The sequence below is a fragment of the Phaseolus vulgaris genome, chromosome 3 (genome assembly GCF_000499845.2).
Source record: "Phaseolus vulgaris cultivar G19833 chromosome 3, P. vulgaris v2.0, whole genome shotgun sequence".
In the NCBI taxonomy this organism is placed as follows: Eukaryota; Viridiplantae; Streptophyta; class Magnoliopsida; order Fabales; family Fabaceae; genus Phaseolus; species Phaseolus vulgaris.
This window is the reverse complement of record NC_023757.2, coordinates 46,856,473-46,872,111: the sequence shown is the minus strand read 5'-3', so window position 1 is coordinate 46,872,111 and position 15,639 is coordinate 46,856,473. Positions and strand designations below refer to the sequence as shown.

At 33.3% G+C, this 15,639-nt stretch overlaps 2 protein-coding genes across 16 annotated transcripts; one reads left to right on the top strand and one right to left on the bottom strand.

Annotated features, from left to right (window-relative positions):
* The first annotated feature begins 501 nt into the window (after positions 1 to 501).
* LOC137808223 (adenylyl-sulfate kinase, chloroplastic) lies at positions 502 to 4,526 on the top strand. 14 transcript variants are annotated; one of them, XM_068609226.1, is made up of 9 exons: positions 559 to 1,024; positions 1,317 to 1,500; positions 1,615 to 1,722; positions 1,838 to 1,978; positions 2,724 to 2,873; positions 2,960 to 3,078; positions 3,210 to 3,294; positions 3,461 to 3,507; positions 4,042 to 4,526. In XM_068609226.1, exons 3-9 carry the CDS (start codon positions 1,719 to 1,721, stop codon positions 4,138 to 4,140), a joined length of 645 nt encoding a protein of 214 aa, XP_068465327.1. In that variant the 5' UTR covers positions 559 to 1,024; positions 1,317 to 1,500; positions 1,615 to 1,718; the 3' UTR covers positions 4,141 to 4,526. The 14 variants fall into 14 exon arrangements, with proteins under 14 accessions (XP_068465323.1, XP_068465330.1, XP_068465327.1 ...); XM_068609230.1 differs by having other exon boundaries at positions 589 to 1,024; positions 1,606 to 1,716; XM_068609225.1 differs by having other exon boundaries at positions 603 to 1,024; positions 1,606 to 1,722.
* Positions 4,527 to 8,717: 4,191 nt separating this feature from the next.
* Positions 8,718 to 11,151, bottom strand: LOC137808222 (uncharacterized). 2 transcript variants are annotated; one of them, XM_068609220.1, is made up of 4 exons: positions 10,782 to 11,151; positions 10,212 to 10,359; positions 9,149 to 9,219; positions 8,718 to 9,051 (listed from the first exon to the last, which is right to left on the bottom strand). In XM_068609220.1, the coding sequence occupies exons 1-4, from the start codon at positions 10,980 to 10,982 to the stop codon at positions 8,827 to 8,829; spliced, it is 645 nt and encodes a 214-aa protein (XP_068465321.1). In that variant the 5' UTR covers positions 10,983 to 11,151; the 3' UTR covers positions 8,718 to 8,826. The 2 variants fall into 2 exon arrangements, with proteins under 2 accessions (XP_068465321.1, XP_068465322.1); XM_068609221.1 differs by having other exon boundaries at positions 8,718 to 9,048.
* Between the last annotated feature and the right edge of the window lie 4,488 nt (positions 11,152 to 15,639).

Here is a 15,639-nt window from a genome sequence, read left to right as displayed (position 1 = left end):
TTTTTTTTACCACTTTTAAATTGTTTACGTTCAATTACATGTTTTCACATACCTTAAAAATTAAGATTAATTACAATTTAAATATATTTTTTTCGTTATTTATTCTAAGTTTTAAAGTACTTCAAATATAGTAATCTACTCTAACGATGTTATATTTCAGACAAGAATATTTTAATTAGATGAAAATTTAATTTTAATGAGTCTTTGAGGTTCTTGATATGAAATTTCAACAAATAACACTTTAGGGAAAAAAAGTATTTTTTAAATGTAGCGACAATGATATAAAATTAAAAAAAAAGGTTTTTCAATTCACGCGCGAATAAAAACACGCTTCACTGCAGTTTTTTGTGTTTTTATTAAACTCTTGATAATGGCCGCGTAATAAAACTAAATATTTGTATTAATGTAATTGTTTTTTATTTGATTTTTCTTGTTTGGTTTTCATATTTTATTTGTTAAAGGAATTAAAAGTTATAAAATCAGATTAAAGTTTATCTGATTATGTTGGAAAATGTGTTGTTTGTTACTATAGGGAACGATAGAGAAGGGGTGGCAAATAACATGAGGTGTATTTGTTATCTGTCCTCCACTGCTTTCATTTTGCCATTGCTAACCCGTAAAATGCAAAATCAAATCCTCACTAAGCTTTAGATATAAAATACAAACCTTAGCCATAACAGAAAACGGTTACGGAGAGACTGTTTTTATTATTTTCGCCGCCTCATTCTTCTTCCTCCGCCGCAGATGATCACCGCCAAAGCACCGCCACCGCCGTGTAGCTCCGGATTACTCCGCAAAATCGAAAGCGGGCCGTCGTCGGCGGCGGAGACGCTAGGGTTTGCCAAGCTACGAGGAATCAATGTCAGTGGATTGTACCGAAGTCGCAGTTGCTTCGTCCTCCACGCGAGATCGAAGCCGATTAAGGCGAAGGAGAACGCAGGCGCTTCTTTGATCGATGACTGGTTCAAGCCAATTAAGGGGAAGAAGGATTCGGACACAGAGGATCGTGCTACTGCATTTTCTGGTACTGCGATTTTCGTTTTATTCACTATCAAGATCTGGAATCTGGAATTAATGTCTTTTTCTGAAATGCAAATTATAAGGGTCGTTGTTGTAGATAAATTTCGAATAGCTTCTTTATACTGTGCGGAGAGGAATTTAGATACATTCGGAATCTTAATTTTTTTTATTTTAAAAAGTTACAAATAAAAATGCGTCTGTTTAAATTGGTCACGATCATTCTAATTCAACCATATAATTATTAGAAAAGACGGCGAGGTAAGAAATTCGTGTTGAACCATTTAAAAATTGTACAGCTCAGCTACGTGGGTCATAATCATAATTCAGTGGCGTGTAGCAGAGCAAGCAACTTTTTTCATCTATACTGTGCCGAACATTCAATTTAAATCGATGCATCTGTTTCTCCTGGAAAAAAAAACGAACAGATTCTTGTTGAGTGGCTCTTGAAAGCTGATAAAGCCTACTAAGGTTACTTTTCTGGTAAGCATCTTCATCGTGCACATAAATAATAGAAAAAAAAGGTAATTTTTACTTTTTTGCTCTTATTCGTGTTCATCTTTTGAGGCATGAAATGTTCTTTTTAAGCCTTTTTAGGTTAAGTGAAACAGACGATTTCTTTGTTGAATTTTGGTTGAGTGGAACTGGAAGTCTCGTTGACTTTGTTGCATATTGTGAGGATTGAATATTGATGCATACGTATGGGTAGTTGACTTTCCCCCTTCATTTATTGTCTCCCTTTGAAGCGAATGAATATATGATTCTTCGGGGAATTTGGGCTCAAATTGTTTCCGAGTTAACCAATCTATTATCTAACTAGGTAAAAATCTCCCCCAGATGTCAAACGTTGGCAACTCAACAAACATTATGTGGCATGACTGTCCAATTCAGAAACAAGATAGACAGCAGCTGCTTCAGCAAAAAGGCTGCGTTATATGGCTAACTGGCCTCAGTGGATCAGGTTTGTGGCATTTTAGATAGTTCTTGAATCTGAAAGTCTGATTAGTTCATTTAATCTAGTAAAGAACATGGTTTTGTGCACTGAGCAAGAATAGTCCACACTTCTTTTCCGCCTATATCTTAAATGCCTCTTGGATTCCCATTCTGTAGGTGATTTGGTTTGTAACTCTGGCTATGCTTCCTTTGATTTTGTTATATGTTGTCTGATGTAATACATTCAGTGATTGTAGAAACAGTGCCCATTCGTGTTGGTATGTGCTCCATATTTGTTACTGTTAATGTTGTTATATACGTGACCCTTCAAATGTTGCAGTGTCATAATCTATTTGTAACTACTATTGATAATTTTTCACCGGACAATTGACATCACAGATGTCAAGAAAGGAACACATTAGTTACTCTTCAATTTTAATAATTTAGAATTGTAGACACAGTTCTTAACTGATCTTGGCATGCGCTAATATAGACCCATAATAGACGCTTACAATCATCCAACACATAGTTCTACTATTTTTTCTTTCCGACAAATGAATAAACTTTTTGGCACTGAAAAATTGCCTTGGCAAGTTACGGTGTTGAAATCTCGATAGTGCAAATTACTGATTTTTACTTTATCTTACAACCAAGGTCTACCAATTTTGTCCTTCAATCAAGCTCAGCTTTAGTTCAACACTTGTTCCTGTGAAATAAAAGTTGAAATTGTTTTAGCCCGAGATCAGTTACCCTTTAATCATTATTAATTGCAGGAAAAAGCACTATTTCATGTGCTTTGAGTCGAAGCTTGCACTCCAGAGGGAAACTGTCATACATCCTTGATGGTGACAATATTCGGCATGGTCTAAACAATGATCTTAGTTTTAGAGCAGAAGATCGGTCAGAAAACATTCGCAGGATTGGTGAGTTTTTCTAGATTCTCCTATATCTTCTAGTAAGGTTGTCTATTTCTATTAATAATCAGACATCGCGATTTAAAATTTTGCAGGTGAGGTGGCAAAACTCTTTGCAGATGCTGGTGTTATCTGCATCACTAGTTTAATATCACCATACCAAAAGGATAGAGATGCATGTAGAGCACTACTTCCGAAAGGAGATTTTATTGAGGTAAGATTAATATTTTTATTTGTTATCCAAATAATCCGCGTAGATGGCCTATGCTAATAGTATTTGTACAACTATAGAACAAGAAAAGGTTCTTCTTAAATCATCGCTGATGCAAAGGTTACACTTTGCAGGTTTTCATAGACGTTCCACTACAGGTGTGTGAAGCTAGGGACCCAAAGGGACTCTACAAGCTTGCTCGAGCTGGAAAGATCAAAGGTTATCTTGATATAAATTTTCACTGTAATGTTGGATCCGTTATCCAACTACATTAACATCATCAGTTCGGTTACATATATCATGTTTATTTTTCTTTTTTTCTAATCAATATTCAGGGGTATCACTTCTCCTGACGGGACTGAATTTTTTATTTGGTACGGTGCAGGTTTCACTGGTATAGATGATCCATATGAAGCACCGTGTAGTTGTGAGGTGTGTATTTGTCGCTATTTTTGCGTTGGCCTTTTTGCACGTGTTTTTTTACCAACAATATCTATTACTGATTACTTTAAAACCCTGTGTTAATCAATCATTGAGTCACCGTTGGCATCAACCATACACATTGTTAACGAATAATAGAGTTGCCATTAACTGGTAAAAGCAGTGTAAAAACTTCAACATTCATTTAACTACCAAATAGCAAATACTGTTCCTATTATAATTGAAATTTTAGTTCTCTCTGTTGAGGATCCAACTTGGAAGGGAAAAATTGTTGTCTTCTGAACAGGGTTGTTTATTCTTTTTTCATTCTTTTAATATCTTTTCTTTGCTTTCTCTGAACTTAGATTGGATTGATAGATCATAAGCTTACTGATTTACTATATAAGCCAGATTTAGCCTCACACTTTCCCTTTTGAAACTTTTCACCAGAACTATCATTTCTGGGATTCTCAATCTTTGTTTTCCATTTTATTAGTTCCAGTTTTCATATTCATTTTAAAAGACTGGGCCTTCTTCATCTTGCAGATTGTATTACAACAGAAAGGAAGTGGCTGTAAGTCTCCCAGTGATATGGCTGAAATTGTGATATCCTACTTGGAGGAGAATGGGTACCTGAGGGCATGACTTCATTTTAAAGCCTTTCTTTGTTGATTGCTTTAAAGGGGCCTTTCTTGTAACCTATAGTTATTATATTGTGTGTAATATAAGTTTTGGCGCAAAAAAACTTGTTCCTTCCTTGGTCCTAGCCAATCTCTACATGGCAGTTTTAAATTAAAATGATGTCATGTGGAAATTCGTTGGGTCAATGGTGTTCCCAGTAAATTCTCCTTTCCAGCAGTAAGGAAATCATCGTTTCCTGCAAATCTGCTTCAGGACAAAATAAGAAAAGGTAGAGAGAACCATGGGGAAGGACTAAGGAGTTACCGCCGATTGGTAATCACCTAGTAACAAATTATTATTGTATTTGGTTTGCATCTTTCATCCAATAATTCGTTGTTGTGGAATGTAAAGCGAGCGTGAAAATCGGTGTCATCCCAAGAATTGCGCAATGGTAACTGGTAACACTGGGAATGCTTGTTGTCGACATTTCTGTATCGGGCACAGCAAGGGATATACATTTTTAGATATAATGAAGTGACCCACTAAATATAATTCTTCATTTTCAACCAACGTTAGCAAATTTTATTAATTTAGGAATTGTCTGTATAGAAAGACGTGTGTTTTAACTTATAAGTAAAGAGTTACACTTGAAAAAGTTGAAAACTATCAATTCAATATAGATGTAGTGTATGGGAAGCTTACTTTTAGAAAACGTAAATTCTTGAGAATCCCAGGCTTAGGGTACTTATGAATTGGTGAAGAGGCGTAGTAATGGTTTGGTGAACCTTATTGCTATTTTCGTAATGCAGTTTGAACAAGGAAGTAACCTGGCCAGAAAATGCAAAATCAGTTTCAGAGGGAAAATAGGCTCCGACCAAAAAACAGGAAGCGGGGTGTATGGATAATGGATGTTTCGCAGTTCAAAAGTATTGCACGATCTGATCAGAAGAACTCCACATTAATGCCAAAGAATGTGACCTTTACCACCAGACCTTATTCCACTACAGTTACTAAAATTGAATTGATTTAGTCACGATTTGTGATGGCAATAAGCCAAACAATAGTGATGGGTATCAGGGGCAGCCAATGTATGATTATTCAGAATTTGACTAAAAAATGAATAACAAGAGAAACATACATTTATTGGTTACTAGAGAATGGTTACATCAGAAAGAGGCAAAGGCAAATACCATATCACCTCGTCTATATCTATGACTATTGCGGATAGACAAGAAGCAGAAGACCAGTGTCATGGTTACGGACACCACAGCTGAGGCCACAGCGTCAAAAGTGTAGGACCATCGACGTTCTTGTAGTGCCCACAGCGTTTTGACGAAGCCTCCAACACCGTCTACCACCATTGCTAGCAAATGTGGCATCTTTGAAGAACGATATTGCAATTGTGAGGAGGGTAGGGAAATTGTGGATTGTTGGTTTGGGAACATGGAAGCAGCAGATAAAGAGACGAGGGCTGCTTCCGCGGTGTTTCCTAAGTTTTATCTTATTCAGCCAGATTTTCTATTTAGAAAGCAGTGACAGGGCAAAGTGGGACAGGACTAGAAACATGCAAAACTGGAATTAACAAAGCAAAGTAAAGCAGAAGAGTACAGTTTAATCCTTGCGTCTGCTTAACTACAAATACAACACTTCCTTCATATTCTCTTAACTCTTATTTAATCATTAATCACTCATTTATATAAATATGTTTGTATAATAATGCAGTCATGTTATCAATGAAGTTAGTTAGCATGTACTACCTTTGTTTCACTCAAGGTAAAAAATCAAAAACTACGTTGCCATTTTCTTCAAAACTTAAAAACCTACGTCTTATACTTTTCTCTCGATAATAGATCAAATTAATTAATTAATCAGATATAGAAAATGATAGCACAATTTAATAATTAAATTAGTTTAGACTTAAATAATATAAAAAAAAACTAAAACTCGTAATTATTAAACTATAGGTTCTAGAATATCTTGAATTCCTTTTTATCGTGCTTACCCTATCTCTTAGTACTATCTTTTCTAACTCATACGAGAGAGAAAAAAAGTATATTTATATTTATTGATGATCCTTGATATATGATTCATTTAATTTTACTTTCTCCCTCAATCTCTTTATTTGAGGTTATTTTGATTAATTTTTTTTCTTGATAATCATTTAAACTTATTGCTGCACATTTATAATAATAAAACATTATTATAAGTAAAAGGGATAAATTATTACTAGGGAGGTTTGAATAAGATAATATTATTGTGAAGCCTAAAGTGATTTAGAGAATATGTGGTATTATAAGTAAAAGGGATAAATTAAGTTTGGTTAGATAGATTGACCCGATTAATCCAGAAAATCAGTTAGGTTTGGCTGAAAAATAATAGTCTATATTTAATATGAACTTAGATATATCCACTTGTCTTTAAAAATAATAGTCAGAATTATAAAAATATTGAAAGTAATATTATTTTATTAAAATGCACGTATTGAAATTTATAAATCAAATCACTACGTCTAAAAATTAAAAAACAATTTTATTCATATAATTTAAATTAAAAATATATACATTTTAATTTTTTTATTATATTTTTAAAAAATTTAATAAAATTAAAATGGTTCAATATAAGATTAGACTAAAGCTGTGAAAATTGTAATTTGTTGAGAATTTGAGTCGGCCTAGCTTGTTAAAAAATTTCACTCAGCTCAATAGACTGGAACATGCAACACAGGTGTGACATTTCTAATTATAAGTAAGGTTTAGGGTTTAGAAATTTTTTATGTTAAAGAGATTGAATATAACTTTCATGGCAAATTAAAGCATTGTAAAACCCTGGTGTGCTTTTCTATTCTCTTTCTTTACCTTTCACGTTTGTATGAACGTTTTTCAAAATGTTTATAGAAATGTTGTATCTATTTATAAAATGCTTATCAATTCTCTCTATATAACTTTTGTTCAAGAGCTTATTATAACTTTATTTTTAAATTTGAAGGCCCTAGTTCGTTTAGAGTGTTTTGTTTGGCTTCTCAAGTTATTTCTTGTCATTTATAAACATGTCTTTTAAAGATGATTAAGGCCAGAGTTATAAAAATTTGGAGGACTAGTTCTACAAACAACCCACCGCTCTATGCTTTGTGCACCACTTCCTCATAAAAAAACGTGAAATATGTAAACCACTTCCTCATAAAAAACGTGAAATAACAACTTTATCCTTTTCTTATCCTTCCTTATTGACACCCCTCTTCTTGTTCTTCCAAGTTTAAAAATTTTGAATTAAAATTTGTTATACAATTTTGTATTTTATTCTAAAAAATACATTTTGAATTGTATTCTGATTAGAATTCAGAATGTATTTTTCTAGGTTAAAAAAACAGTTCGAAGTTTAGAATTCGAAATACAATGTATTCGAATTCATAAATTGCCTTTTGAACTTAGAACTTTAGAATTCAAGAAACAAATTTGTATTTCAAATTCTAGAATTTAAAATGTCTTTTTTGGGTTCGAAAATACTTTTCAACCTCTAGAATTCATAATATAATTTTGTATTCTAAACTTTAAAATTCAAAAGGTCCACAGACTATACAATTTGGAAATAAGAACAAGAAGAAAAAACCTACACCTTTTGTGAAAGGGTAGTTTTGGAACTAAAAGATATATGGAAATGCAAGAAGAAACTATGGAGATGGAAGAAGAAAACCCCCCTCATGATAATGATTTTGATTCTGTTGAAGTTATTCTCATTAATGCCAATGTTTACTTTATTAAACAGCTCTCCCCGTCATAAATTTAATATTGTGAGAAATATTATCATTAACATGTGCCCATAACATACAAATGTTCCGGGTTTTTTTTATCATTATTGCCGTTATTAAAGATGGCATTGGATTCATTTTTTCGTTGTTTCAGTGATGGAAGAATAACCGGGTTTTTATTTTCAGGGATCCAAGATTCAGGAGACTATATGAAATATTTGATGAGAATAACCGTGTATTTTTTGATACTTCTTGGATTTATACAATGTTAGGACATGCAAAAACCAGAGGCTTTTTGGCATACTAGCTAGTTTCTATTTTGATATGAAAATGCAATCATATAGAATTATACATCTTTAGTTACCTTATTTATGATAGGTATCAAGTTCATATAATTATAGATTTTGAAGCAAATACTACTACTGTTAAATTTAGAACTTGTTAGCATGTTACTTAATGTTGATTTTAAAATGAATTAGAATGCATGAATAAATACACAAAATACAAAATGTAGTGTGATATCCACCAAGTACCTTTTTTTTTTTTGGTAATACATCCAACAAGTGCATTTTTTTGTGGCAAAAACATTTAACAAGCATAAATACTCTCTCATTCGACTCTCGAAATTCTAATCAATGGACCCAAAAACAGTCCCAAGCCCACCAACGGGTGTCCCCACGGAGTGCTGAACAAATCGTTGAGTCAATCCCTCACTCTCAAAGAAGAAATAAATATTTCATGTCTTGATCTAAAGATTCCCAAAAAAAAGTGCCTTGGCCCTCATACCCAGCAACTGTTTTACAATTTTGGAAATTTGAATGTGGATTTGTGAATAGTGTTGCAAGTTGCACCAATATAGTGAAAAAGAAAAACGTTTCATGACTAAATTATAATTCTTTAGTGTACAACAAGCTACACTAACCCAAAAAATAGCATCAAAGTTAAGAGCATGGAAAGACAAAAAGTCAGCGTTGAATTTTAACCTGCATCTCCTTGGCCATGGAAGGCAGCCACCTCTCTCCCCTGATCTTTTTCAAATTTTCAACTCTTTCCTCTTCTCTCTTTACTTTAGCTTTTGCTGCTGCATCTTTAGCTTCTAGTCTAGCTAATGACTTCTTGCATGAATCGTTTGCTGCAGCTAATATATCTATTCCATTCACAGCAACAGATCTAATCCGTTTTCTAAACTGCTAAGGTACAGATAGTCGTTAAGAAAATAAGCAAATACACACACAAAAAGAGAAACAATATATACAACGACATTTTGGGATGAATTAACTATTAGACCTTCTTTGATTTCTCATCAATATCCTCTCCAGGGAGTATTCTAGGCCGTTTCCTTAGTGGTTGGGGTTCATCTGCAGCCATATAATGTGGTGATATTTCAAGATTAATCACTTAAGTTAACAATTTCGTAATCCTTTGGTGCAATAATTTTACCTGTAATAGACTAATTTGAATTTCAATCACTAAACTCATTTAATGGATGTGAATGTCAAAAACAAAAATCAGCCTTGCTACAATTGGGACCGGAGGCCACTTCATAGCAGGATGTGGCATTGAATTCAACTTTTCAAGGTTTGAGTTTAGTTACTCAAACCAAAATTTGTCACAATCAGTAAACCAGTTGTTCACCACTTTACTCAACTTCAATGGTTTTCTATAAACATGTGCTAGTATGACTCTGAATTTCTTCATACTTCATAATTACATGGTCCATGTGATAACCTGGACCAGTAATTTTGGTTCAGTTGGCCAACTGAGGAAGACCAAAGTGCCATAAAGTCATGGCAAAGGCCCCAAGCATGCTGCTCTATGGCTAGTGGCTAGCGCACAATGACTGACAATTTCTCAGTGGTTAACGACTTAACAAATGGATTATTGCAATGCAGCATCACACAGCATTATATCACAAAGCAGTGCTAAAAATAACTCTAATCTTCTGAATTCTCTGATGTCAACAAAAGATTGCAGAGTGGAAAAAAGAGATGCATGGCATGCTGATCTGGGCTCCACTCTCTTAACAACTGGCGCTAGGTGCGTGTGCACTATTCTGAAAAAGTAGTACCTTTTGTTAACAGCAACCCACCAGCACCAGCACCAGAAGCTACTTTTATCTAATGCAGCTTTTTCATGTTTCAGAGAAGTTCGCAATTTTTCATATGCAAGTCAAGAACAATGGTGACTAGTGACCTACTGCCACCAACACTACCTCATAAAGCCAACTTACCATAGCATAGTAAAAGCCAACAAAACTACCAAAAATCTAAAATCAACCCTTTATAGGCATAACAATCAATTGCACCAGATATCTTAACTTAAGCCAAGGTGGTACCACATAGTTGCTTACCTGCGTGATCAAACACTATTCCTGGCTTAGCATGTTTAAACAATCGAATGCCGCTTTCATTGATCTTGGGATCATCATCCTCGACAGGGACAGGTTTTCTCACTATCTCTATTGTATTTTCCAATATATCATTCAGAAGCTTTTGCGCCTGTCAAGAACATCCACGGTATATATATCCACATATACACAATACGAAAGAACAGAAAAAGAAAGGGGACAATGGTACACCATGTAATCAGAATTAGATAGCAAAAGTCCAAGAGAGAGTTGTAAAGTTATAAAGAAATGATGAACAATAATTTGGATAAGAATTTTTTTAGAAAAAAAGGTGTAGCATCTGCAACTAAGCAGACCACATGTTCAGAAATTGAAACACCCATGAAACTATTCGTAACCTCATTTTGAAAAAAAATGCCAACTTAGTAAACAAATCCACATTATCTGTTATGGGCATATGTTAATTAGAGTAAAGGGCAAGTTCCAAATTTTTAAAAATATTAATTGGCAACTTAAATATACTCATACTCAAACTAACCTATAAACAGAAAATTGAGAAATTGAGAGGGAAACCTTGAGATGATAGTGCTTAAGCTGTTGTGTTTTGGGTTTGCTGTAATCATCGTCGTCGGCATTTGGGTGACCGTGTTTCGTGGTGGAAGAGACGTAGGTGGTGGTTTGGGCAATAGAATGTATAGCTGCTCTCCAAGCGGCGTCACCGTCTTCTTCGCCACTGCTGCTGCAGTAACCGTTGGTGGGTTCCCCTTCTGCCATGGTTCGCTTTCAGGTTTCGACGTTTCGTTCAACTCAGGACAGGGCAAAACAACAGATCACCATCATCGCTTCAGTAAGCAGGGTCTGCGCAACATAATTGGGCTTTCTCGTGGCAATGGATAATTAGGCCCAGTTGGAATCAATAACTTAGATTTTATTTCAAGAAATTAGGCCTTTGAAAACTACTTTTCTGTTCAATTAAAAGCCGAATAGAATTGAAAATGACTTAAGATTCTTAAATTATACACCCATTTTTGTGACTCGTGCCATTGAAGCAACCTTCACCTTTTAAATCAATTTTAGGTTAAATTGTCAATTTTATCTTTATCTCTTGAATCGAATTCAGTTTGACATTTTTAAGAACTTGAATTTAGCTTTTTTATATTTTTAAAAAATTAAAACAATTCTATCGGCTTAAAATCAAATCGAATTATAATTTAAAATATTGACGGTTAAAAAAGTCATTGTAAAATATATTTTTTAATTTAAATATTTTACTATACATAATGATGAATTGTAATTATCACTCTAATCAAAACATAAAAAAGTTTAAATATTTTTTCCTCTTCTCTCATATGTCGTAGCTTCTTGATCATGATGGAAGATGAAAGGTGGAGGATATAATCAACATTTCTCATGATTGAATTGCAAAACTTTTTTTACGCTGTAAAAATAAGTTAAAAATATTCATATTTTTCGTGAAGGAAATATACGTCTTGATAAATTTGTTAATTTAGGATTTATTCATAAAGAATCATTTTATTGGTATAATAGACTTCTTTCTAGTCTGTTCTTAGAATTTTTTATTAACAGGTATAGTTTATCTATGTATCGTTTTTGTTAACATATGAGTTTTGGTTTAGTCTTCCCATTTTTTGTATTTTTTTTAATAATATATTTTTTATGTGATGACAAATGATTGTTGCTACTTGAGGTGCTAGCCTAACTGAGATGTCAAGTAGCATAATAATGCCTAAAATAAAAGTTTTTTATAAAAAATAAATAAAAATTGCAAAACTTCTTGATCAAGATTAAACTAAAGAAAATGCAACCATTGTCTTCAAATCAATAATTCATTCCTCCTCCTATTGTATTTAATTTTTTTAAACTATGGATTACAAAGCTTAATCATTTGGGAATAAAAAAACAACCTCATTTTTACATGCACTTAAAGCTTTATACAAAATATAGCTAGTGTGATTATTTTTAATTATTGTAATAGTTAAAGTCATTGTTATGAGTAGTAAAAAATTTCAGAAAGAAACAGTGTTTTGCGATGACTTTTAATTAACAATATATTTAAAATATTTATGGAGTTAATTTTGACTTCCTTCAAAAACAAAAAATACTAAATTAATTTTTTTTAAACACGCACAACAAAATCATTGCAAAGAATAAAGGATCAAATTGAAAATTTTACTTTAACTTTTATTAGATTTAGACTTAATATCTAATATTAAAGGTTGACTTGATTAATTAATTATCATTTCATAATCGATCACTTATCACTCTCATTTTACATGACATAATACTACTATGATATAAAAAAAGTAAAACTTCACTTATTTTTTAAAATAAAAATAAAATGAACTTTATCATATTTTGATGTTTCACAACATTTCATTGTTACATTTTTCTCAGTTTAAGATGAGCAATACGTCTGCTTCGGTGAATGAGGTTTGGAAAATTATTGATCGCAGTAGTCAACGAGGTTTGGAAACATAAAAACAGAGTAATTTTTAAAGGGGAATAGTGGATGGCTTTCGTTTTGGTTCAATTAAAGGCTTGATCATGGGTTACATCCAAGTCACAGTTTCCGAATTTTTTATTTTCTGATTGATGCATAGATCTGTTGGTTTATATGAGGATGATCTCATGACGTATTCATTTAAGTAGTATAATTGTTTCCCTAGATGTTTTTATATGGGTTAACTAGGAGAGTTCTGTATAAACAAATTTTGGAGTAAGTCTTATGATGAAAGTTATGGTTGAGTTCATGTATAAGGGTTGGATCACCCTTAAAGTTATTCGTATTTATTTATTTTATTGTCGATAAAAAAAAATTGAGAATTAAAATTGAACTTTTTATTATCATGAAGAAAAAAAAAATATTTTATCACATTAAATAATGTAAACCTCAATTAATTAGCCATTAGGTTGTGTAGCATTTTTACTTTAGAAACCATTTGTCATTCACAAAACATTTCCTATCAACTTTACGTAGACCCATGGTATAAAACAAACAAAAAATGTAATCCCGAATCAAAGAAGTAGCAATAAAAATATAAGCAATTAAAGATTTTGTTTTCATTTCAGCACATAATGCACCTACGCCCTAAATGATGCCATAATTGTAAAAGTGATATTGAATAGAAAATATTTTTAACCAAAGCATAAAACAATCATTTTGAAAATATACTTATTATGACACATTAAACGTTTCTAATTGATATGAGGGTTGTCCTAATAAACTTCTTATCCATAACTCATCTTCTTAGTTGGAATTTCAAACTAATGTGATTATTTTGATAAAAAAAATCTTAAATCTTTTTTTAAATCTTAATACTATAACCTTCTTTTATATAAAAGGGTTGAATTTTGCTTTATAAATGGTTTTTCACAAAGATCAAATATGTCTATGTTACAATTTATTAAAATTTCAAGTTTAGAAACCTATTTTGAAAATAAATAGAAGAAATAAGATAGATTTTTATATTAATTAGTTTTTATAAGTAAGATTATTCAATTCTTCGCACCAATCAAGTTTAACTAACTATTGTCACTTTTGATTTTTTTTTAATATTATTTCAATTGCTTTTTAAAATAATAATCCAAATACTCTTTCAGCAATTATATAATCCTTATGTCCAGGTCCCACTACTAAACTTAAGAGTAGGCCTTTTCTCTTGACTTATAAATGTCTATCAAGTGAATATTACAAACTAGGTTTTAATCTGACTCTCTCAAGTATATATAATAAATATAGGTATAATACGATGGAAAAGAAATTGAATATTCAAAGCATTATGATTTAGCTTGTGTAGTTGGTTTTTAAATTTGTCTTTAAATTTCCAAAGAGACTTCTATTAGAATATACAAAATAGTCTTCAAAAACTAAGACATATTGTTGGAGATCCCACATCGACTAGAGATAAGGATATTTCATAATATATAAGTGGGTGCAAACCTCACCCCATTGAGCCGGTTTTATGGGGTTGAGTTAGGCTTAAAGTCCACTTCGTAATATGGTATCAGAGTCATTTCGAGCCTATCCTAGCGAGTGTTTGTGTTGGGCCACCCGCTATTGGACCGCTATCGGACCACCCATAATATATAGTCCCACGCACGAGCTTCTATCTATCACTCTCGGCGTGAGTGGGGTGTGTTGGAGATCCCACATCGACTAGAGATAAGGATATTTCATAATATATAAGTGGGTGCAAACCTCACCCCATTGAGCCGGTTTTATGGGGTTGAGTTAGGCTTAAAGTCCACTTCGTAATATGGTATCAGAGTCATTTCGAGCCTATCCTAGCGAGTGTTTGTGTTGGGCCACCCGCTATTGGACCGCTATCGGACCACCCATAATATATAGTCCCACGCACGAGCTTCTATCTATCACTCTCGGCGTGAGTGGGGTGTGTTGGAGATCCCACATCGACTAGAGATAAGGACCTTTTCATAGTATATATGTGGGTGCAAACCTCAACCCTATGAGCCGGTTTTATGATTGAGTTAGGCTTAAAGTCCACTCTTTAATATGGTATCAGAGCCATTTTCGAGCCTATCCTAGCGAGTATTTGTTGGGCATATCGTGTCACCCGCTATCGGGCCGCTATCGGACATTTCATAATATATAAATGGGTGCAGACCTCAACCTTATTGAGCCAGTTTTATGGGGTTGAGTTAGGCTTAAAGTCCACTTCGTAATATGGTATCAGAGCCATTTTGAGCCTATCCTAGCGAGTATTTGTGTTGGGCCTATCGTGCCACCCGCTATCGGGTCGCTATCGGACCACCCAAAATATATAGTCCCACGCATGAGCTTCTATCTATCACTCTCGGCGTGAGGGGGGTGTGTTGGAGATCCCACATTGACTAGAGATAAGGACATTTCATAATATATAAATGGGTGCAGACCTCAACCCTATGAGCCGGTTTGATGGGGTTGAGTTAGGCTTAAAGTCCACTTTCTTCTAATACATATTTTTCAGAATTTGACTTAAGGGAAATTCGTCTAAAGTTTTAATGAAGAATGATATGTTGGATTTCAACGTGATTACTGATGTGGTTGCTAGGGGTATCCTGGTCTTGCTACCTGTGGATGTATTTTTCGTGGGAGTATGGGAGAATTTATTGGTGCTTTTTCAGCATTTCTTGAAGTTCATACTGCTTTTTTTGTTGAGTTTTATGGAGTTATACATGCTATGGAGGAAGCTTGAAAAATGGGACTTACTAGTGTCTGGCTTGAATGTGATTCTGCCTTGGTTTGTGCTGGGTTTAATTTCTGTGGGACAATCAGGTTTAGGGTTATTCATATTTTTCGTGAAGGGAATGTGTGTAATGATAAGTTGGCTAATTTAGAATTTATTCATAGAGAATCATTTCATTGGTATAATAGATTTCCATCTAGTCTATTCTTAGAATTTTTTATGAA

What these genes read in the sequence shown, in the direction of transcription:
- LOC137808223 (XM_068609222.1), top strand. Translation starts at nt 745, where the DNA reads ATGATCACCGCCAAAGCACCGCCACCGCCGTGTAGCTCCGGATTACTC. An exon ending in TCGTGCTACTGCATTTTCTG is followed by an intron (nt 1,025 to 1,837) that starts GTACTGCGATTT and finishes TTATCTAACTAG; the next exon opens with GTAAAAATCTCCCCCAGATG. An exon ending in AAGCACCGTGTAGTTGTGAG is followed by an intron (nt 3,508 to 4,041) that starts GTGTGTATTTGT and finishes TTCATCTTGCAG; the next exon opens with ATTGTATTACAACAGAAAGG.
- LOC137808222 (XM_068609220.1), bottom strand. Translation starts at nt 10,982, where the DNA reads ATGGCAGAAGGGGAACCCACCAACGGTTACTGCAGCAGCAGTGGCGAA. An exon ending in AATAGTGTTTGATCACGCAG is followed by an intron (nt 9,220 to 10,211) that starts GTAAGCAACTAT and finishes ATATGGCTGCAG; the next exon opens with ATGAACCCCAACCACTAAGG. An exon ending in TTGATGAGAAATCAAAGAAG is followed by an intron (nt 9,052 to 9,148) that starts GTCTAATAGTTA and finishes TCTGTACCTTAG; the next exon opens with CAGTTTAGAAAACGGATTAG.